The 24,519-nt window shown below is 37.3% G+C and overlaps 1 protein-coding gene across 1 annotated transcript in view; it reads left to right on the forward strand.

Moving 5' to 3' along the window:
- The window catches only part of LOC136038835 (sodium-dependent nutrient amino acid transporter 1-like), a 93,416-nt gene extending 70,987 nt beyond the window's left edge, over nt 1-22,429 (forward strand). Inside the window, exons 10-12 of the mRNA XM_065722247.1 lie at nt 4,064-4,240; nt 6,215-6,309; nt 20,479-22,429. Coding sequence (XP_065578319.1) covers nt 4,064-4,240; nt 6,215-6,309; nt 20,479-20,586 — 380 coding nt within the window. The 3' untranslated portion in view covers nt 20,587-22,429. The remainder of the gene's footprint in view (nt 1-4,063; nt 4,241-6,214; nt 6,310-20,478) is intronic.
- The last annotated feature ends 2,090 nt before the right edge of the window (nt 22,430-24,519 follow it).

Below are 24,519 nucleotides of genomic sequence, written 5' to 3' on the forward strand. Positions count from 1 at the left end.
GCACTAGAAATCCCACCAACTCCCCCAAAGAGAGCGAATCTGGTCCGGTTATGTCAATCACGTATCTAGAACTTCTGCTTATTTTTCCCATCAAGTTTCATCCCGATCTCTCCACTCTAAGAGTTTTCCAAGATTTCCGATTTCCAAGATTTTTTTATTTCCCCCCTCCACCCTTCTATGTCCCCAGATTCAATCCGAATTGAAAATGGAGCATCTGAGACATGAGATCTTTCTATATATCAAGTTGTATTAAGATCCATCACTCATTCGTAAGATAAACATACCTCCATTTTCATGATTTCCCCTCCCTAAAGCCCTCCCCCACACATACATGGTCCTTCGAAGGACACAAGGGACACGAGGTCCTTCTAAATATTAAATTTCATTAAGATCTGACCACCCGTTTGTAAGTTAAAAATACCTTATTTTTTCTAGTTTTTTCGACTTAATCCCCCCCACCCTTCCAATTCCTGCAAAGAGAGCAGATCTGGTCCAATTATGTCAATCACGTATCTAGGATTTGTGCTTATTCTTCCCACCAAGTTTCATCCTGATCTCTCAACTCGAAGCGTTTTCCAAGATGTCCGGTTTCCCCCTCCGACCCCACTCCAATCTAACCAGATCTGTTTTTTATTTAAACTAAGAGCTCTGAGACACAAGGTCCTTCTAAATATAAAATTTCATTAAGATCTGATCAACCATTCGTAAGTTAAAAATACCTCTTTTTTTCTAGTTTTTCCGAATTACCCACTCCCCCAAAGAGAGTGTATCTGTTCCGGTTATGTCAATCACATATCTAGGACTTGTGCTTAATCTTCCCACCAAGTTTCATCATAATCTCTCCACTCTAAGTGTTTTTCAAGATTTTCGGTTTCCCCCTTCAACTCCCCCCAATGTCACCGGATCCGGTCGGGATTTAAAATAATAGCTCAGATACACGAGATCTTCTAAATATCAAATTTCATTAAGATCCGATTACCGTTCGTAAGTTAAAAATACCTCATTTTTCTAATTTTTTCGAATTACCCGTCCCTCCACTCCTCCCCAGAAGGTGGATTTGGGGAAGCGATAATTTCTCTGGTTCGATCACTGAAACGCCTGCCACCTTTCATCGTTCTAGCTTATCTGGAAGTGCCTGAACTAGCAAAACTGGGACCGACAGACAGACATACTGACCGACGGACAGAAATTGCGATCGCCATGTGTCACTTGGTAAATACCAAGTACCATAAAAAAAGTCAAATACCATCTAGCACAACCTTATGAAATGATATTGCTAATTATTAATACGTCAAGTATTAAATATATTAATTAGACATAAAGTATTAACTATATACATCTCGTTTTCACTTTAAAACTGGATAGAAAGTTAAAGCCAACCTTTGCCTAAAAGGAACAATAGGTGGATTTGCGTAATTTTTTAAGGCCATCCTATATTCCGTGGACCACTTTAGTCATATTTATATTGTAACAGGGTTGCCAGAGCTTTTTGAGACCAAAATGCCAAAAAGAGCTAAAAAGGAAGACTTTCAGTGTCCCTCTAGAAAACTGGTGGTTTGAGTCAAGTTCATGACCCCTAGCTTTAGTTGCTTATTTACATTTTTTTCAGTAGTCAAAACACGTTTTTCAACGTTTCAAAATACAAACTTGATAAGTATAATCACAGTTTTTCACCAGAAAATAGATACACACTGCAATGGGTATATTACAAAATAAAGAGATATGGTTTAAACAAATTCGGAAAAAAACTGTCCTTATTTTCAAAAAATTACCTTTTTAGACCGTAAACTGTCACAGTATCATCCCAGTTGAAAAGATTTCACAAAAAAAGAAAACTGTCCATTTGGCAATCGTTTCTTACAATCAATAACTTTTTTTAACGAATAAATTATTAACTTCCAGAAGATTTTAAGCTGTATCTTAGAGATGCAGGGCTTTAATCAAAACACGTACTTAAATTAAAATGCAAGCTTACTTCAAGCTAGTTCTGCTAGGGCGTACTACGCATTTTCTTTTTCTTTTTTGAAAACCCTATATAGGGTTGTCCACCAGGCTAATTCATTAACTCAACTTAAATTGCGGGGTATGGTCTCAATCCATTGTTTTATTGGTCACTGAAATTTTGGTCACTAGTCACAGCGAGAATGGAATTTTATGGAAGGAATTTTAGGGGGTGTATTTTTCGCAGAAGGAGCTTTCCATGGAGGAGTTTCCTGTGAGGGAAGGAAAGTCTTTATAAAGGGAGAGCCAGATTTAACGGCATTATTTGAAAAATTATCAGAAGCTAGATAAAAAAAGAAGTTTTTTCAACTGAAAGTAAGGAGCAACACTAAAACTCGAAACATACAAAAATGATTCCTTATATGAAGGGATTATCTCCTCGGTACCTTGCCCTTTACGTTGAAGTTTAACTGTTCGTCCCAATTTTTTAAGAACGACTCCTGAAACACAAAGACCATTTAATTAGAATAGGAAGCTTTTTTTTTAAAGTGCTAACAACTTTAGCCTGAAGAGCAAGGTATTGAGGAGTGGGACAACCCCTTAATATACGGAATAATTTCTATTCGTTTTGAGTTTTAATCGTGTTCCTTACTTTCAATTGAAGAAACTTTTTTTTATTGAATTGGACTAAGAAACATGCCGATCTGCTTTTTCAGAATCAAACGCAATATTAAATGAGACAGCAGTGTATTTGAAATAGTTAGGGTGGAGGTAATTCTAAACTTTCAGTGGCACAATTATTGTTTCAATTTAGGTTATATCCAACTTAATGTGCTAAACATTCACTTCTATAAAGTTTCCCATTTACGTGGCCTGGTAGTTTAACGTTTTAAATAATTCGACTAAGTTCAGTCTTTCTTAAGATACCAAATTTGTGCTTAGAAAAGATAAATAATCATTCTAAACTTATTCACCTTGGTAGTATTTCACTGAGGAAAAGAAATATTACGTGTTAAAAAGGTAGTTCTATTTTGAAAAGAGTGGTTGAATTAAATTGATTTATTTTCGTGCCAATAACATTTCATTTGCAAATAAATTTATTTCATAGTTTACACAAGTGGTTGTATCATAGGCAAATAACATTATTGCATATCTCACACCAGAGGTTGTTTCATAGGCCAATAACATTATTCCATAGCTTATACCTGAGGTTGTTTCAAATGCCAATAATATTATTCCATAGTTTACACCAAAGGTTGCTTCATGGGCCAATAAAATTATTGCATAGCTTACACCAGAGGCTGTTTCATAGGCTAATTACTTTATTCCATAGCTTACACCAGAGGTTCCCTCAGATGCCAATAACATTATTCCATAGCTTACACCAAAAGTTGTTTCACTGTCCAATAACATTATTCCTTAGTTTACATCAGAGGTTGTATTGTTTGGAATTTTAAGCCAGTGATTTCGAAGAAGTGCCGAGTAGTGCCGGAAATTCACTTCTGTTAATGTTTATGTTATTTTTCTATTTTTTGTGAGTTTTATAATTAAGTTTTGTATATTTTAAGTAACTTCTTATATTTTTAAAATAAGTGCGTTTTTAAGTATAAGTAAGTTTTAAGCTGGTATAAGTAAATTTTTATATTTTTGAAAGTATTCTATTTTTTGTAAGTTTGTATTTTTTGTAAATTTTTTGTTCTAATTTTTGGATTCCTTTGGCCTTAATGTTACAACATAAGATAACAATTTTGCTACTATTCTATAGCTATGACTCAGCCTTGTTTACATATTTAACTTTATTATTAGTTGTTTAAATTTGTTTTGCTTCTTCTTTATTATATTAGAAAATACTGTTGAAAATTTTCAAAAACAAAAATAGCAACTTTTTATCATTATTTTTTAGCCTAATTCACATCATCCTATACTATTCAGTGGTCAAAAAAGACTAGCGGATATAACTCGAATTTTAGGAAAGAAATAATCCTTGAAATGATAATGATTGCTCTGACATACCAGTTGAAGAACTAAGTTTTCAACCAATTCAAATAGCTTGAGTCTTAGATCAAGCTATTAATATTTTATTAATTCAATAAAGAAAATTTTTACTTGAACCTATTTTTAGGGTATAAAAACCTCATTAGAGACATCTATTTCATGCTCGGAACAAAGCTCAGTTTTTACTGGATTGTAGAATGGGGATTTTTCATACCCGTTTCATTGCTAGCCATCTTTGTTTATTCATTGTTTAACTACGAACCGCTGAAGATTGGAGACAGCTATATGCCAGCCTCAGCAACCGGTAAGTCAAAATGAATTTGACATAATACAATAAGTATTACATTACATACTCTAATATGATAGGAATACCTTTGGCCTGCTCAAAATTTTGCTACTACCAACTGAACTAGTAAGTTATAGAACCTCATAAGCAATTGTTAACCCATTTTGTGTCTAAAAATTTTATATTTTGAGGCTATATTTGTTTTGGAATTTTAGATTTATTGGGATAAACTATTTCTTGGGTATTGGTCTTGGGTTTCACGTCAAATCGTTTGTATCCGCGAATTGTTGGCAATAACTATGTTTGGACCAAATATGTTCGTAACAACCGAAACATAAAAAAAAATTAAATAAACTCTTTGACATTTAAGCTAACAACGAAGTCATTTAGTTAGAAATAATTAATGAACTATAAGAACTAATATAATTAATTATTAATTTGTAAAACATTATTAGTTCATGCAACTGGTTTACCAAGAGTTTATGCATCTACGTTTCTCGTTTCAGTTCGAAACGCTAAAGTTTGACTCTTTCTCTTAACTCTATTTTTAAAACAGTAAGAAACTTTAGCATAAAGAGCGGGGCGTTGAGGAGGAAAAACCCCTTTCATGTATGGAGTATTTTCTGTTCGTTTTAAGTTTTAATGTTGCTCCTTACTTTCATTCAAAAAAACTTGTTTGTTTATTTAATTTCTGGGCGTTTTTGAATTAATGCATGTTTTGATCTTGGCTCTCCGCACATAAATAATTAAAACGAAATTTGAATATTAATTAATTACAATTAATCGGACGATTTTGAGAAAAAAGGAGCGAGGGAGGAGGCCTAGTTGCCCTCCAGGTTTATGATCACTTAAAAAAGCAAATAGGACTTTTATTTTTTTACAAACGTTTTTATTGGTAAAAATTAAACGTAACTTACGAACTAACTTCTATATTCGTATGTTTCTATTGCGTATATGAGGGGGTTCAACCCTCTTCGATACCTCGCTCTTTACACTAAAGCTTAGACTTTGTCCCAATTCCTTAAGAATGGCCTCTGAATCACAAAGGCTGTAGATTAAATAGTTGAAATTACTAAAAATACTTTAGCGTAAAGAGTGAGCTATAACGAGGAGGTAAATCCCTAATATGTAATAATTTTTGTTCGTTTTAAGTTTTAATCCTGCTCCTTACTTTCAGTAGAAAAAACTTTTCGTATTTATTCTTGCATTGCTTTTTCAAATAATGCTAGAAAATCCTGCGCCCCCTTCAATGAAATTCTCTTCCCCCATGAGAAGTTTCTCCACGGAAATATCCTCCCACGTAACTCCTCCCGTCAATTCTCTTCCCTAAACCAAAAAAATTCCCCTGAAAATGTCTGTACACTTCCCAATAACCATTACTATATGTAAACACAGGTCAAAGTTTGTAACTTGTAGCCCCTCCCACAGGGACTGTGGGGGAGTAAGTCGTCCCCAAAGACATAGTTATAAGGTATTTTGACTATGGTGAATAAAATGGCTGTCTCAGAATTTTGATCCGGTGACTTTTGGGAAAAATTGAGCGTGGGAGGGGGCCTAGGTGCCCTCCAATTTTTTGTCACTTTTGGGGGGTGTTTCCCCCTATTTTCTAAAATGAGGCAAATTTTCTCAGGCTCGTAACTTTTGATGGGTTAGACTAAACTTGATGAAACTTATATATTTAAAATCAGCATTAAAATGCGATTCTTTTGATGGAACTATTGGTATCAAAATTCCATTTCTTAGAGTTTTGGTTACTATTGAGCCGGGTCGCTCCTTATTATAGTTCGCTACCTCGAACTGTTTGATTGTTTTTCGGAAGAGAGTACACTACGAAAAAATTATAAAATCTAGAGGAGGGTTGAAGGTCCCAGTTATGTATGTAATATTTATAAAGTATACTTAATATTCTTCATATAACTTAGTGTATTATAACTTAGTATGATATAACTTAGTATATACTTAATATAACTTAATTTGATTTGGTTTTTTCAGCTGCAGGTTGGATTCTCACGTTTATAGCCGTTAGTCAAATACCAATTTGGGCTTTCATAGCTGTCAGAAAACAGACAGGGGATACCATATTTGAGGTAAATAATTTAAAATATATTTCACTAATGGACCAGGGGCCTCTATATAAGGAGGCACACACCTTAGGGTGATGACTAAAGGTTTCTTGCCAAAATTTCAGAAATTTTCTTGATCTTGACCATTAGGAGACCAAATTATAGCATTCAAAGGGTTGTAAACCTAGAAAAGGGATGTAAACTTCTATATCAGACCACAAGAGTTGTTAAGCTGGCTGACCGGGGGTCTGGACTTTTCAAGAAAGAGACTATTAAGCCTTTACATTGCTACCTTAAGGTGTTGTAGAATTCTGATCCATCCCCTCCCCCTCCTCCAAATAATTCTCTGCACTTATATTTGGGACTGGCTGTCTAGGAGGCTATCCCATCAAGGCCATTTTTTGATCCCTTGAATAACAAATCTCTCCTGTGATGACTTTAAAGAGCCAGAAACAGGGGGATGAAGGCTACTGTTTTTCTCCCACGGCTATACTCTTCTTCTGATCTATGTAGTGATGCTGGAATAGCTCCACCAGATTGTATTGTAGGTAAAAGTAATCTTTGCGCATTCTGCTTTTCTAAGTACACTTTCGCCATCTCTACAACAGTTTTGTTCTCGGACAGGCTCAAGTAGATACTCCTCTAAACGATCATTAACAGCAGCTCAGACGTCTCTTGTTTATCAATCCATTCTATTATGGAACTTTATCCCTTCTGATGTGCCTCTATTTCTCTCTGCGAAGACAGTTTCTCGGTGGATTTTTCCGTATTTTAGTCCAGTAATTTTCCCCCTGCTTTGCTCATCTTCCCCTTTTCTCTTTTCCTATTATTTTTCCCTTTATTTTTTTCTTTTTCTTTATGTTTTTCACTTATTTGATCCCATTTTCCAGTTGATAGCTAATAGGTCATTTTAATTAATGAATCATTTTTGTGTGTGTTGTCACTTTGTAGGTTTATAAATGTTTACACAAGCCTTCTTCCGGGATCCTGTTTTTTTCTTTTTTGCTCATTTTTGTATTTTGTTATGTTTAGTGTAAAATAAATGATGATGTTGCTAATGATGACTCGAAGATTTAATGGATTCATTAACCCTAAGGATGAAGCTTGTTTAAGATTAAAGACCATCGATGATCTGGCACTGATGGTGAGTCAAGTGCCATGGATTATGCAAGAATCAAGTCTTGCGTCACTACGCTTCACCAACTCTGCAAAAGTATTTTAACTGACTATTTGAAAACTGTATAAGCTTGAAGCTTCATTGAAGACTAATTCAGAAAATAGAGATTCCAGAACAATTGATTTTGTATTTCAGTAGCTATCATGCTATTCCTGAACCCCCAACAAAATTGAAAACTTTTGGAATCTCAACCCCTTACAATTTCGAAGACATGAACCATGGTGCTGGATTCTGTATCCTACTCCATCTCAAGGAATTTTCAGATCTGAACTTTTTGAACCAATTTTCTTTTATTGTAATTGTGTCACTTCGTGATAAAAGCGTTAACTGTAATATAAATTTAGTGACAAATTTGGTTATTAATATTCATTTGGTAACAAAACGTTTTGTCTTAAATTCCACCGTGATTGACATCTATGCTCAAAATAGGATTAAAACAGGATGTTGTTTGACCTGTTCAAAAATTCAAAACCGTACCACCACTGAATACCGGCTGAAACCCAGCTGAAGTTGAATACCGTACATAATAAACATTAAATCACACTATTCCATCCAGTCCCAGAGACACAGTGTTTCCACTCCTCCCGATTTATCGGGAGATCTCCCGACTGAAATTTCCTCCCGATAATCTCCCGATTTCTGTTGAATTGAGCTCTGTCCAACTTGAAGTTTCTGATCTTTCTTGATTGTCTGGCAGAATGCAAAATATGTCTTTGTTGCCCGTAAAGCCGCCGGCCGCGTTTGATTCGCGGAAGTCAACTGCGAACCCTAATTAATGACCTAGTCGGCAGCTTGTCCCGTGAGAGACCATTGTTGTGTTCGAAAAAGGGTTGATTTGATTTGATTCTCAGTTCATAACTTCATCTGATCGGATCAGTCAACTCAGATAGTTCATTTCCACTGTATCATTTGTGTACAATAAGGACGTGGCTTACCTTACGTGACAGGATTTTTTTTTAGGGTAAGTACCAAGTTTACTGGAACTGGACAATTATACATCCCTGCACGTGGGCAACCCAAGAAGTAGGCTACTGACCTGTCCTAGGGGGTAGGCGGCTTTTCTGCTTCTATGATCTGTTTCTTTTACCAAAATAACATGTTTTATCTTGAAACCAATTCTTAACCTGTTGCCAGTTCAAGGATTCTATAGTACAAATTCGAATACACTATTCTTACGGGTCTTATAGATATTAAATAAAAAAAAACAAGTTTTTTTAACTGAAAGTAAGGAGCGACATTAAAACTTAAAACGCACAGAAATCACTTCGTATATGAAAGAGGCTGCTTCCTCATCAACGCCCCGCTCTCAATTCTTCGTTTTAAAACAGTAAAAAACTTTAGCGTAAAGAGCGGGGCGTTGATGAGGAAGCAGCCTCTTTCATATACGAAGTAATTTCTGTGCGTTTTAAGTTTTAATGTCGCTCCTTACTTTCAGTTAAAAAAACTTGTTTTTTTATTTAATTTCTGAACGTTTTTGAATCAATGAATGTTTCGATTTTGGCTCTCCGCAGAGGAATAATCAAAACGAAATTTGCATTTTTTTTTTTTTTTTTGGCTCAATGGCTTTCTCATAATTTTGATCGAATGATTTTGAGAAAAAAAGAGCGGGGGACGAAGCCTAGTTGCCCCCCGATTTTTTGGTTAATTAAAAAGGCAACTAGAACTTTTAATTTTTTACGAATCTTTTTATTGGTAAAAGATTTACGTAACTTATAAATTAGCTTACGTAAAGAACTTTTGTATTCTCATGTTTTTATTACATATATGAGGGGTTTCACCCCATCGTCAGTACCTCGTTCTTTACACTAAAGCTTAAATTTTATCCCAATTCATTAAGAATGACCCCCTGAATCACAAAAGCCGTAGAATAAGTAGTTGAAATTACTGAAAATACTTTAGCGTAAAGAGCAAGGTATTAGCAGGAGGTGAGCCCCCCATATGGGTAATAATTTCTGTTTGTTTTAAGTTTTATTGCTGTTCCCTACTTCCAGCTGAAAAAGCTTTTTCCCTTTTATTTTTTAATTGTTTTTTTTAAATAATGCCAGTAAATCCTGCTCTCCCTTCATGGAAATTTTCTTCTCCCATTACAAATTCTCGAAGGAAAGTTCCCTCAGCATATCCCCCTCTTCTCAACCCCTCCCCCAAACCAAGAAAATTCTCCTGAAAACGCCTGTATACTTCCCAATAACCATTACTATATGTAAGCACAGGTCAAAGTTTGTAACTTGTTGCCCCTCACACGGGGACTGTGGGGGAGTAAGTCGTCCCCAAAGACATAGTTATAAGGTTTTTCGACTACGTTGAATAAAATGGCTATCTCAGAATTTTGATCCGTTGACTTTCGGAAAATAATTAGCGTGGGAGGGGGCCTAGGTGCCCTCCAATTTTTTTTGTCACTTAAAAAGGGCACTAGAATTTTTCATTTCCGTTAGAATGAGCCCTCTTGCAACATTCTAGGACAACTGGGTCGATACGATCACCCCTGGGAAAAAGAAAAAAAAACAACAAAAAAACAAATAAACACGCATCCGTGATCTGCCTTCTGGCAAAAAATGCAAAATTCCACATTTTTGTAGATAGGACCTCGAAACTTCTACAGTAGGGTTCTCTGATACGCTGAATCTGATGGTGTGATTTTCGTTAAGATTCTATGACTTTTAGGGGGCGTTTCCCCCTATTTTCTAAAATAACGCAAATTTTCTCAGGGTAACTTTTGATGGGTAAGACTAAACTTGATGAAACTTATATATTTAAAACCAGCATTAAAATGCGATTCTTTTGATGTAGCTATTGGTATCAAAATTCCATTTTTTAGAGTTTTGGTTACTATTGAGCCGGGTCGAAATTGTTCCTAGCAGTAGTGGCTCAGATGAGGAATTGATAATTGTGGAACCAAGCCCCAAGCCCCGAAAGAAAAGGAACAGTGGAAAACGTTACGAGCAAAAGTATGTGAAATCCTGGGAGATGGAAGATACATTTAAAGGCTGGCTTTCGAAGAAGCACGGATCTGAAGTTGCTATCTGTTTGTGGTGCAACGCTGAGCTTTCCTACAAAAAGGGTAAAACAGATCTCACTGCCCATGCCCGTACTTCTGTGCATGTTAAAAACACAGTGACCCCAAAAGCTATTCCTCCTGCTATTTCAGTGTACATGGTTCATGACGAGTTTCCGTCTGTGCTTGAGACTGAAACTTAAATTGCTTCATTCCTGGTCAGCAACAACCTGCCATTTTCCCTTTCGGACCAGTTGATTCCCCTGCTGAAAGCGATGCCACCAAAATCGGTCCTTGATAAAGTGCGTCTGGGAAACAAAAAGTTGTGGATTTTGTTTGTCAGGGACTCGGTCCTTACTACAAGCAAAAAGTTGTCGAAGAAATGAAGGTGAGACCTTTTTCTTTGGTCATCGACGAAACGACGGATGTGGGAACCGTTAAACAGCTGGCTGTATGTGTTTCCTTTTGTAACAACGAAATGGAAACAGATATCGATGTCATTGATTTTGTGGAGTGCTCAAACGGATCAGCAGTTTCCATTTTCACCAAACTGGAGGAAACTTTGGAGTTTTTAAGAGTAAGTGAAGTGCCTTTACGGAATTGGGTCGGGTTCTGTAGTGATACCACGAACGCCATGATGGGTTGTAACAACTCAGTGGTGACTCTGATCCAAAGAAGCTACCCTTGGGTATTAATAGTGAAGTGCAGTTGTCATTCCATTCATCTGTGCGCCTCATACGCCTGCAAGAAACTGACGAAGACTCTAGAAGACCTGTGCCGTCATGTGTACAATCATTTCAATATGAGTGCCAAGCGTACAGCTGCCCTGAAAGAATTTCAATTGTTTTCAGAGACTGCGGTCCACAAGATATTGGCACCAGGTCAAACAAGATGGCTTTCGCTACAGAACTGTGTCCACCGAATTCTAGAGCAGTGGAATGCCCTAACCTTGTATTTTACCAGTGCCCATTTTGAAGATCCGACTCACGGCAGTGAGTTAGTTCTGAGTGCCCTGAAAAATCCATTTATGAGGATCGTCATGATGTTCGTGGACTACGCGCTGGGACTTTTGAACGACTTCAATACCCTTTTCCAGTCCAAGGCGCCTATTTTTTACCGACTGAAAATCGAAGTCATTCAATTGGTGGAAACTCTGTTGAAAAACTTTATGAATGCTCGCGCAGTAAGGAGCTGTACCGACATCATGAAAATTGATGTTGAAGACGAGGCCAGTTATGTAGATCTGCGAAAGGTCTACCTCGGCTTAGATGCCGAAGCAGCAATGACTGGCCTGCTTGCGTCTAGTGATGGACGAAATGCCAATCCCGACGAAGTTGACAAGGTTTATTCTACCGCGAGAGAATTTTACAAGGAAGTGGTGGTCCAGATTAAAAACCGCTTCTCGTTCGACTCGGACATTTTCGTCTTCTCAGAACTACTTGACCCTGTTCAGGCTCAGGATCTGAATCCTCCTAGCCTGGCACCATTTTTGGCGAAATATAGCTTACCCTCCTGGTCCAAAAGTCTGATAGACAGGGAGTGGAGAGAGCAGAGCTCTGTAAGACAGCCAAATGGCGAAGATGCCAGTTCGCTCTCAGTAACCGACTACTGGAAGCTTATATTTGCCCAGAAATACTCTAACGGCAAACCAAAGTTTGGTAACCTGAGGCTTGTCGTTGAGTACCTGTACGCTCTACCGTTTTCGAACGTAATAGCGGAGAGACTGTTTAGTACTTTGAAGGACGTCAAAACAGACAAACGTAACTGCCTGTCGACAGTTACGATTAGTTCAACGCTTCAGACTAAACTTGGCATGAGTAGGCTTAAGGTGACACCTCAGTCTCTGGTCGTAGATGGGAGCATGAGGCAGTTACTGAAAGGCGTAGTTGCTTCCGCAACCACTACTGAAGCTAGTGCCGCTATCTTGAAATCGGCTTCTTTAGCGCAAGCTCGTCTGGCCCCAGAAAGAGCAAACAATACCGTTGACGATCAGGATTAGCTGCAGTGTGATCTAGTGAAAATTCTGACTGTGATTCGTATTCATAATTCTAGTTCAAGTTATGTGATCAAGTAGTTTTAGCTGCAGTGTGATACAGTGAAAATTCTGCCTGAGTTCTGTTACTCGTATTCGTAATTCTAGTTCTAATTATGTGAACAAGTAGTTTTAGATGACTTTCAATAAAACCATTTAGTTTGCATAAGTTTTGTATGAAAGAAACATTGATCCTTGTTGATAGCTGATTTTGGAGTAATAATAAGTCTTCACCTTCCGGAATCCGGGTTCCCAGATTTTCCGAGATTTTTTTTTAATTTCTTCTGCGATACTTCAAAATTCCGGAAATCTGGAAGTTCAAAAGCCCCTTTTTTCCGGATGATTTTGATATACTTTCGGACCGGTTCCTATTCGAGATGCAAGAAGAAGAAGACGTCAAAGAATAATCTGGAAGCCCGGATTCCGGAAGTTCCGGGAGGTGAAGAACGGACTTAAGACTCTAAAACATATTTTCGATTCTACTTTGTTCTGTCTCTCTATTACTGACATTTCTACCACCAATACAACTGGTATGCGAGACAAAACAACTGTTTAAAACCTCCTGATTTTTTCCCCGACTTAAAAAAAAACCTCCCGATAATCTCCCGACTTTTTTGGAGTCGTTACTGATTTTCAGAAAAAAAAGTGGAAGCACTGCAGAGACATCAACCCCATCTACATCAAGAAAAGAAAAATAATGAAAAAAAGTTCATAAAACAATAAAAAAAAGGTGGAGAAAAAACAAAATCGAAATTAAATTGTCCGGAGAACAGAATTATTTGGCAAAACTGCGGAGATAAAAATTATTTTATTAGATCATATTATTGGGGTCTTTGGAGGCCCCAAACGAGTGACATTTCTTAACCCTGGTAAAGTATTCCGACACAATATATAAAACTAGAAGAATCTATTACCTAGCCCAGTCTTAGTTTACTAATTTTGGGACTCAAAGGACTCTCATTTCGAGATAGCAGCTTACTAATACCGGTACCTACAGAATTATTAGTCAGTAAAAGGTATATTTAGTCCTTTTCATTTGTGACCCAACATTTAAAGTCACAAGGTCATTATTAGCAGCCTGCTGGTAAGAAAAGTAGTGATAAAATTTGGAAGGACATTTGGACAAATTCGGAAAGACAAATCAGCAGTAGCAACTTCCCCTAAGGGGGCTAGAGAAAGGATGTACTCTAGAAAGTGTAGTTATGCATATACGTAAAATCAAGATAAACATTGTCTTTTGATGTCGGTGTTTTCATTTATTTTTCAAATCCAGTGGTTTACAAAGGTAATTTAATTTAAATCATCAGCAATACCTATCGGGAAAGTGCTGGCGTCTTCCATGGTTTGCCGAGAACAAAGTTGGCACTTCTATGTAATTGCCGGAAGAAGAGCTGTTTTTCTACAGCTCTTTATTCCATGGATTTATAAAAAAATAATATGAAAAAAACTTCATTTTCTTAAAGAGTTAAAGAGGCTGCGTCCCAAAGTCGAACCTTAAAACGTACAGGAATTAGGAGAGGCAGTTGGGGGCTGCCGCCCCCCAAACTCTCCGCTTTTAAAGACTCTTTTGTACAGGTTTTTTGTTGTGGGGGGCTGCCGGCCCCTAAGCCCCCGCTCTTGGCTTCGGAAAGGCCCTCTTTTAATTAACAAAAAATTGAAATGAATGAATAATGGAATAACTCTGTACAAAACTTTATTTAACTCTGGTCGAAACTTTCGGGGGCTAAGATTTTCCTACGAAACTTTCAAGGGCACTTACTCGGAGAATTCCGCATCGAATGAGTCTTTGTACACCCAGATCCGATGTCGGCTGTGACCTGTAGGTGTGGCAGATAAAAAGAATATGAAAATTAAGTGGCTATGTGTGGTTTCTGGAAAACAGGGAAGAAGTTATCGGATCGAGCTGAAATTTCGCGGATAAGCTCCTGGGCCCTAGGGGACCTGAAATTTTGAATTTCAGCCCGATCGGACAACGTTAAAGGGGGGATGGGGTTGGTGGGTCTTAAACTTTCGGCCATATTTTCCCCATGAAGGAAAAGTCGGAGGGGGATGAAATTTAGCAGGTTTCTTAGTTGGAGCTCGGGCTACGAAATGCATCCCTCCCCATCCCTCTGCGACTACTTGAACCGAAGATCGCTTAACATTGTCGTGGTTCACCTCTTTATAGAGGCACGAGTGTGCCTCCTTGAAATGGAATTAATTCGTGGTAATAATTTGGGTCTAATGCTTAGCCAAACTCTTTTGACGTAATCTGCAATTCTAGGGTGTAGAAATTGATTTTGGGGATGGGTAATTCCACGTAAATGCTAATGTTACACCCCCCTTGTTTAACAATGGTCATGATATCAAGCACATAATAATTTAAAATTAATAATAGATCTCAAGATAACCAAGTTCTATGGACAATGAAATCGGTATCTACTTGAGAGGGGACCTATAGATCAATGAAATTGTCAAAGTTCAGGCTTTCAGCATACGTGACTGGGAAATTCAGAAGAGCAAAGCGACTAATTCAATCAGTGGTCTTTTGGTGGTTTCTTTTGGGAGCCAGATGATATGACTGAAGAAGCTGAAGGAGAATGGTCTTTTTTGGATGACAATTGGGGTCAGTCTCGGTAGTAGAATTATTAGAATAGGCGTGATGGGGACTAAGGAGGAAATACAGTAAAGATAGATTTTTGGTGCCCAAAAGATGATGGTATATCTCACATTTTTTTTCTATTAACTTAGAATGTGGGAAAGATTTATTTCTTATATTTGCTCCGTATGAAATAGGATATGTCGACTAGAATTTTATTAGTAGAAACACTTTATTAGAAAAATCTTAAAACCCTTTTTTGCTCTATCCAATTCTATCTTATGAATTTTAGACTGACTAAAATTTTTGGGATGTACAGCTTAAAAACTCATTTGTTCTATCCTGTGAATTTTAAGAAGCAGAAGATGCTCCCTATTTAAAAGCAGTGGCGCCATTTGGGGGGGGGGGGCAGGGGGGGGCCATGGCCCCCCCCTGATTTCTGGAGGGGCCCAATTTCAACCACGTAATTCTTTGTTTATTCGTCCTTGTTCTACTTTTTTCTCTTTTTTTTTTTACCGTATTTCTACTGTGAATTATTACTAAATAGTAAATTCAAGATACTCGACGATCATTGCATTTCAAGAAAGTATCCTGTTTTTGCCGTTCTCTCTAATTAATTTATGGTCACCCTTTTGGCAGGGGTTTGTAAAGTAAAGTCCTTCCTGGGCTCGGGTGCTTCTGTGACATTGAAGTCTCTCCAGTGATTAATGAATCCCGTCAGTCGGCACATTTATGTGTAGGCTAACATCTGGAAATTTCTGGAAAAACAATCTGGAAATTGGGTATCCAGACCAGGGTTTGTATTTAGTTTCTCGTTACCCTTCATCAAATAAAGAACCGTGAAACAGTGTTAAGTTGTGTTCAAGTTCAAATCGGATTATTGAAACATGAGTTCATCCGGTGCGAGTGGTGCAAAAAAAAGGAAAATAAAAGCCCAAAGGAAAGAAGAAGAAATAAAGATGCAACGACGATTGGCTTCGTTTTTCAAACCGACTGTAAGTAAATCTACCACATTTTAAAGTTTGTCCTATTGCGTCAGGAAGTACCGATCTCGCGGAATTGCCAGAAATCCGGATCCACCCCAAGTCCCCCACAGTGCCCCCATAGAGGAGGGGGTCTTCCCCCTCCTCTACACCATTCTCTTCATGCTAAAGTTTTTCAGCATTTGTAAAAAAGTTACTTACTGTTTTAATAAAACGCCCTTTGTGTTTGAGGAGTCATTTTTAAAGAATTGGGACAAAATTTAAACTTTAGGATAAAGAGCGCAGTGTTGAGGAGGAGGCAACCCCCCTCGTATATGTAATAATTCTTGTTATTTTTAAGTTTTAATAATGCTCCTTAATTTCAGTTGAAAAACTGTTTTTCTATTTAATTTCTGATCATTTTTTAAATAAAGCCAGGAAGTCTGGCTTCACCTCCACGGAGAAATCCCCCTTGGAAACATCCTCTGAACAATACAATCCTGGTTAAAATTTACTGGGACAATTACCCTTAACACTTCCAAGCGTGAAATTGAGCCAGTAAATAGAAAGCAAGATATATAAAGAAATTTTGTATAGGAATTTTGTACTAAAAAAAAAAATTAGCGTAAAGAGCGAGGTATTGACGAAAGGGTGAACCTTCTCATATGTAATAATTTCTTTTCGTTTTAAGTTTCAATCCTGCTCCTTACTTTGAGTTGAAGAAACTTTTTTTTCATTTAATTTCTTATTCTTTTTTTAATAATGCTTGGAAATCCAGTGCCCCCTTGATCGAAAATTCAGCTCCCCTATGAAAAGTTTCTCCATGGAAAGATCCTCCTACATAACCTCCTCTGCTCGAGCTGCCCCCCCACCAGAAAAAAACTGAAAATGTTTGTATACTTCGCAATTACCTATACTATTTATAAAAAAAACTATTTATAAAAAAGGGCAAAGTCCACAAATTGAACACCTTCCCCCAGAGACTTTGGACAATTAAGGCATCTTTAAAGACATATTTATTAAATTTTTAAATATATTAAACAAAATGGCTGTTTCAAAATTTTGATCAGGTGACTTAGGGTAAAAAGAGGGTGGGATGGGGCCTAGTTGCTCTCCAAATTTTTTTCATTTGAAAAAGGGCACTAGAACTTTTAATTTACCTTTGAATGAGCCCTCTTGCGATATTCTAGGACAACTGGGTCAATACGATCACCCCTGGAAAAAAAATAACACGCGTCCTTGATCTTTCTTCTGGCAAGAAAATCCAAAATTCGTCATTTTAGCAGATAGGAGCTTGAAACTCCTGCAGTAAAGTTCAGTGATGCGCTGAATTAAATGGTGATATTTTTGTTAAGGTTATATTACTTTCAGGGGGGGGGGTGTTTTCCCCTTTTTTCGGACATAAGACAAATTTTCTCAGGCTCGTAACTTTTGATGGGTAAAACTAAATTTGATACAACTTATATATTTGAAATTAGCGTACAAATCTGATTCTTTTGATGCATCTATAGGTATCAAAATTCCGTGTTTTAGAGTTTCGGTTACTATTGAGCCGTGTCGCTTTTTTACTTGAAGTTCGTTACCACGAACTAATTGATTATAGCTTCGTAGTTGAATTGATTATGTTTTTTGTTGTTGCTTGCTCTAAATTTTGTGTTGTTTTCTATGTTAATTATGTACAATTCACGTCCTGGTAAAAGAAGTAACTGGGACATCACTTTTAATTTGTTTTTAATTAAAACTTGATTACTCTGTAGGATAGTGATGCTGGGACGTCAAGGGACAACCCATCGGCAACCGAGGTATTACCGAGAAACGAGCAGACCCTGGACGTGAGACTCATTTCTGAGGAGACAAACCTGCGCGAACCACAAACGGAGGAAATGGCTTCCAGAACGATCAGCACCGATTTGTCCGTGAACCCGTATGATAACCCCTGCCAACCAGTTTTGACTGACTATCCCGCCACTACCATCGGGAATCGCAAACGAAAATTTAACAGCTCCTATTTCTTGAAATACCCATGGCTCGAATATTCGAAAGAACAGGACTCGGTGTTCTGTTTCAATTGCCGACATTTCAGTGGATCCTCGCTAAGATCAGGCGAAAGGTATGGAGCTAGAGCATTCATTGATATAGGATTTAGAAAGTGGAAAGACATTTCTGAACTGATACGGCAGCACGAAAACAGCGACCGACACAAAGCATGTACCATTTCTTTGACTCAGTTTAAAGCTATTGAGACGGAGGCGGCCGAATCTGTTGCGTCATGCCTCTCCAAAGAACGCGAAAAAGAAATACTAGAGAATAGACAGTACGTAAAAGCTCTACTAAAAACTACAGCATTACTTGGACGGCAAGGTCTTGCGTTTCGTGGCCATGATGAAGGGGAGTCTAGTGCCAATCAAGGGAATTTCGTAGAGACAGTACATCTTTTAACAGAAATCAACCCTGACTTGATGAAAAACTCTCGTAAGGCCTATGGCCATTACATGTCACACGAGTACCAAAACGACTACATTGAGGTCATAGGAAATGAAATCAAAAGTTCTATCGCGAAAGAAGTCAGAGAAGCAAAATATTTTGCCGTTCTTGTTGACGAGACAAAAGACCTCTCGAAAAAGGAACAACTCGCGATCTTAGTGCGCTATGTTCATGACCTGAAAATCAAAGAAAGGGCCATAGGTTGCTACCACATGCGCAAGGTTGACGCTGAGAGTTTGGCCGACTTCATTTACAACGAAATAAAGGGTATCGGCCTTGACTGGTCAAAGTGTGTTGGACAGTGCTATGACGGGGCCAGTGTAATGAGCGGACACTTTTCAGGAGTACAGGCCCGTCTCCGGGAAAAAGCACCACAAGCGGTGTACACACACTGTCATTCCCATAGACTTAACCTTGTCATTGGCGATTGTATGCAGAAAATACAAAGAATTTCATCAGTATTTTCAGTTTTGCAAACAGTTTACAGTTTCGTCTCCAACAGCAACACTCGATACCAGTTGTTCGTCGAAGCCCAGAAAACTGCCAATGTGCCTGTGCTAACGCTTGAAAGGACAGTAGTGACACGTTGGTCTTACTGGTATAGATCAGTGGCTAAGATCCTGGTTAGATATGACTGCATACTCGCAGTTCTGTCAGTAGTTCAAGAATCTTCTGACAGGGAGGCAGCGGCAGAAGCTACGGGCCTTAAGAACCAGCTAGAGTCGTTTCCCTTCATATTCAGTTTGCATGTCATTCACGAAGTTCTTGCAGTGATAAACCCTCTTTCTGAACAACTACAGGCAGCAGATCTGGTCATCTCAGAAGCTTGCACTTTGATCAGTGCAACAAAGAACGAACTGAGGAAAATGCGTGATGACGAGTATTTTCGTGTCCTATACGGCAAGTCTAAAGAGATGGCCATTAATGTCGGAGCTGATCTGTCGGAAACAAGTGCTCTCTCTTCAGCCATACCTGTTAAATCAAAACGAGTTCAGAAGATATCCGGAAGACTAAGAGACTATTTGACGACAACAACAATTGGAAAGCACAACATTGACTCCGAAAGCACAACAACGGAAGACAAAATGCGGAGAGAGTTCTACGAGGTTTTGGACAGAGTGTTAAATGAGTTTGAAGAGCGTTTTTCTGTCCAACTGCCAGTGCTAGAAGCCACACGTTGCCTTAACCCCAAATCCACAGATTTTATGGACTCAGATTTACTTTTTGTGATCGCGACATACTTCGATCAGGCGGGAATCGATACTATGCAGCTGAAGTGTCAAGCTTTAATAGCTCGTGCATTTGTGTCGCAGCTTCTACAGAAACCGGCAAATGCTTTAGATGTCTTCGAACAACTCGGAGGATTGAAAGAAGCTTATTCTGAGCTTCTTAAGGTCGTCAGGGTAGTCCTCACACTCCCGCTCACAACGTGCTCAAATGAACGTTTTTTCTCTGTGTTGACCTTTGTGAAGGACTACCTCCGGACAACGATGGAAAACGAGCGACTTTCGCATTTGCTGCTTATATTCTCTGAGAAAGCTGCAGTGAAGGAGCTCAATTTTGAGAAGCTTGTCGACGACTTCGCAAAAATGAAGCAAAGGAGATATCCATTGCTGAAGTAACTGTACGTAAGTTTCTGATTTATACAGTAAATGTTCTATTTTGGTACTGTTTTTGGTCCCTAAATAAGCTGCAAAATATGAACCCCAAAGGTAGTACGGTACCTAAAGGCATGTTCGAAAATTTTAAAATTTTTAAGGCTGGATGGGGGCCCAAAATCGATTTTTGGCCCCCCCCTAAGGTTTTCTGAAATGGCGCCACTGTTTAAAAGTTATGTTTTCTTGTCGTTTAATGTTCTTTACTAGTACACGCACATATAGTATTTGATAATCTAAAAATGGATAAGGTAAGCTTGCTTGGATTGATATATGTCTTTTTTAGTGTTCATAGAAGTATTTTGTCTTTTAGAAAATGAAAAATGCGTGCATGCCAACAAAGGAATGGGGCCCCAAAGACCGAAATGAATATCAAAATTGGATGAAATACTGCCAAAAACATGAGGCCAACATAGAGTGACAACAATTGGACCTCTGCTCCAGTGTTCCCCTTTGGGACAGTAACAAACAATGGAATCAAATCTTCCTATTTAGTTAGTCATAAATGCTGAATACTAGTGGGAGTTTCCATCAGAGTAAATAACTCAGGTGATGAAATTGGTAACTTACTATATGAAACGCTTGAAGTGAGTGTGATTATTGATACAGTTTGAAAACTCTCCTGTATGAAACTCCTGAAGGCCATGTTTTCATTTGGTGGTTTGCCAACTGAAAACAGCCAATTTCCATTGGTGGTTGACTGAAAACAGCCATTTGGAAACACCATTTTGCGATTAGAAACGCTACGTTGTATTGAAATTGTGTATTGATATCGCAGCTTCATTGATTCATTAGCTTAGCTGTTAAACGCCAACTGAAAATAGGGCTTTAGTATTCTAGCTTGATGTATTTAAGCGGGTTGTCAGTGTAGTTACTATGTGGTTAAACATGTTATCAATTGAGTTACTTTCCAATTAAGTGTGTTAGTCATTTGTGTCACATCTTTTGACTCTTATGGAGTGTATTCTTGCTGATTCAATTTACACCTACTGGGGAAATTAAAGTTCTTATCTGGCAATAATTGCCGACTCTGTTTAGCAGAAAGATTGATTTTTCGTTCTAAAAATGTTTTAGGACAGAAGTAAAAAAAATGTTTAAAGTAATTTATATACTTAGAAGATAGGATAAGGTTTTTTTGAAAATATTCTATCAACAGCCTAGATGGGCCAAATTCCCATTTTCAATCAACAGAATAAAAGCCAATATAATAAATGTAGTCAAGAAAAAAAGTAAGTTTTTAAAATTTAAGGAGGGCAAGAGAGAGAGAGAGAGAGAGAGAGAGAGAGAGAGAGAGAGAGAGAGAGAGAGAGAGAGAGAGAGAGAGAGAGAGAGAGAGAGAGAGAGAGAGAGAGAGAGAGAGAGAGAAAGAGAGAAAGAGAGAGAGAGATATTTGAAAATTGAAGATAAACAACAGGAAGGGAAAATGAGAGTTGGCAACAGAATGACCACTTATTTAACCTACTAACTATGTACGGGACGAAATTTCTTCTATATCTTTCAGTGGAAAACTTTATTGGTGGTCGGAGGATGATTTTTGTTGAAGCTAAATGAGGAAGGCAAGGTTGGAGAGGAGAAAGTGACTAGGAAAGGAAAATTCGTTCTTCGATTACGGAGGTCATTGTTGAAGAGATGCAAGGAAATTTTTAATAGAAGAACAGAAAAGGAATAATAGTATAGAATAGGCTTGTTCAGTATAAAAGTTCTAAGCTGACATGAATATTTCAATATTGAACAAAATTTATCTGAAAAATACAAGGAGCCACACAAAGTAGCCACAATAAAACTCAAATTTAGCAAATAATATTTTGAAACTAACATAAATATTTTCTATTTTGTATTTGTTTCTTAAGGATTTTGTATATTGTATGTTGTACTTTTAACTATATGCTGCTTTTATTTATGTGTTTCTAAATGTTTCTTATCTACATATTTTAATCTTTTCTCTCTTTTTTTTCATTTTGTTTTAAAAAGTTTTCTCTGTTTTTTCATTGGCTGTGATTTACCTTGTATTTTTCTTCATTCTGCTAGGTTTTCTGGCTTTGTTCAAGGCTAAAGCCGTTAGATTAAAATTCAATTAAAATGCCTTTGGATCTGTTTACCCTTGTTTTTTGTTTTGTGCGTCCAGATGTTATTATTTTCTTCATTTGTTTTTCAGATACTCAGATAGTGTTTCCCGATATTGTTTTTGATAGTTTTTGGATACTTCAAGTATATCTGTTGTGGTCGGGCCGTATAATAAGAACGAATAAAGTGCCAATTATGGACGCCATTCGTAATTTCTAGAGTTCGAAACTGTCCAACTTTAAACCATAAAATTCTTGACTGGCCAATCAGAGTCAAGATGTAAGGCATAGTTTTTAGTAACTAGAAAAAATAGAATTTTGGAACGGCAGTTTTTCTATCTCTAGCAGAAATCTGACACAAGTTAAGAAGACGTAGTATTAGTAGATAACATTTGGAGGCAAATTAGTGTTGATACAAACTTTAAAAAAACAATTTCTTGCAATTTGAATTTTCCGTTTCTGAACTACAAGTGTGGTCCCAAAATAAGAAAAACCCCATGCCATTCATAAAACTCGGCTTTATTATCGACAGGTGTGACTATGGTTTGGTTCAGGCATAAAGGTAAAGAGAAGATTTATTGTATTATGTTCAACCAGCGTAGCAAACGCTTTGAGATGTGTTATACCGTTTTTATGACCAGAATTGAACACCGAATAATTTTTTGTGATACAGTCATTGTACTCTGCATCAGTTTTTGTTTTAAACAAAAATACTAGAGTAACTTGAAAAGAAAGTCTTTTTTCTCACTCATATCCTCATTTTATCTTAGAAACGTTTCAATTTGTGTAGATTTCTTACTTGTGTCGCGTTAGCGGTTGATGAACATTCTTTTTTTTTGGTATCATCTCTAAGAATTGAGGAATTTCAAAATTTCAAAAAAAAACTTGATCAGGCGCATACAACCATAATGTACCGAAATGTAGTAAAGATTTTGGATTGTACCATAGACTGTCCGAATGTACTACGTTGTACCAAGACCTCAAAATTATACCTAAAAGGGTAAAATTATACCGCATCGACAAAGCTGTTTTCAAGTACGACACGTTTTAAGCTAGTGCTGAAAAACCAACGCTGTTACGCCTTTAGTTTTTGCCTAACATTTTCATAAGTATAAAATAAATGAGAAAATTTGTTTCCTGAGCTATTTTCAAAGGGATAATCAGCAGGATAATGTAGATCAGGAGATTCAACGTATTGACGACGCCGTAATGATCATCCCTTTGAGAATAGATTAGCTAACGGGTTTCGAAATTATCTCAGAAGTGTTAAAACGTGCTACCCAAGTGACTAGTGTGCTGGACTTAGTAACTCTAAGTCCGTAATCAATTAAGTCCGTAAGTCCGTTCATCAATTATTGTTCGAATCCCGGTTTGTGTAATTATTTGGTTTTGATCAAGGGTCATTAGTGGGACTCTTTAAAATCAGCCAAAGTCAATCGAGCTCCAAATGGACACCTGCACAAATCTGGGGGAAAAACAGGGGTTGTTTTGAATTTGTTGCCTCAAACAACGCATTGCACTTCCTGCTGAAGGCAGCGAATCAGGAGACCAGTACCTGTGCTACGCGAACATTGGTCAGAATTTTAACTCAACTCAAGAATTAACCTTGTAATAAACATCACCGTTTTAAGGGTAAAATTTTTTTATTTGCTAATTGGATAAAAGGCGAGACACAACTGAAAAGTTCTCAATAGTGAAATAATAAATAGAAACATCACTAAAGGAAGCAATGCAATCTAATAACAGCGTTTCCATCTTTATTTTCAAACAATCTATGAAACTTCGGTGATTTTGGGTAGAAAATCAGCAAAGAGCTCTCAGCCTGAAAGTCAATGTACCACCACGGACACGCAACATGCAACACCATGGACACGCAACGTGGAAAATTGATTTGCATATATGTAATAAAAGGCCTAGAAATCACAAATTCAAAACCGTGTGAAATAAACTAAAAAAGTAAATTGCAACTCATCCATTGTTTCAAATGCTTACTTAATTTATATTTGATTTGTCGATTTTGTTTTTCCTTGTCTCGTATTTTGTTACAATTTACTACTTTTATTAATATTAATTTTTTACAATTTATTGTTCACCTTTCATTTTATCTTCATCATAGAAATCACATAGCTTTCTTAGTATCTTACTTGGAAGATTTTATTGATTATACAGGCTTTATTTTTTATTTGAATATATTTTATTTCAGAAAAGAGTACTGTACGAAAAAACTGTAAGATTTAGAGGAGGGTTGGATGACCCACTTGGTTATACCCTATCTTGTAAGATAATCTTAA

This window comes from Artemia franciscana, chromosome 18 (genome assembly GCF_032884065.1).
Source record: "Artemia franciscana chromosome 18, ASM3288406v1, whole genome shotgun sequence".
Classification (NCBI taxonomy): Eukaryota; Metazoa; Arthropoda; class Branchiopoda; order Anostraca; family Artemiidae; genus Artemia; species Artemia franciscana.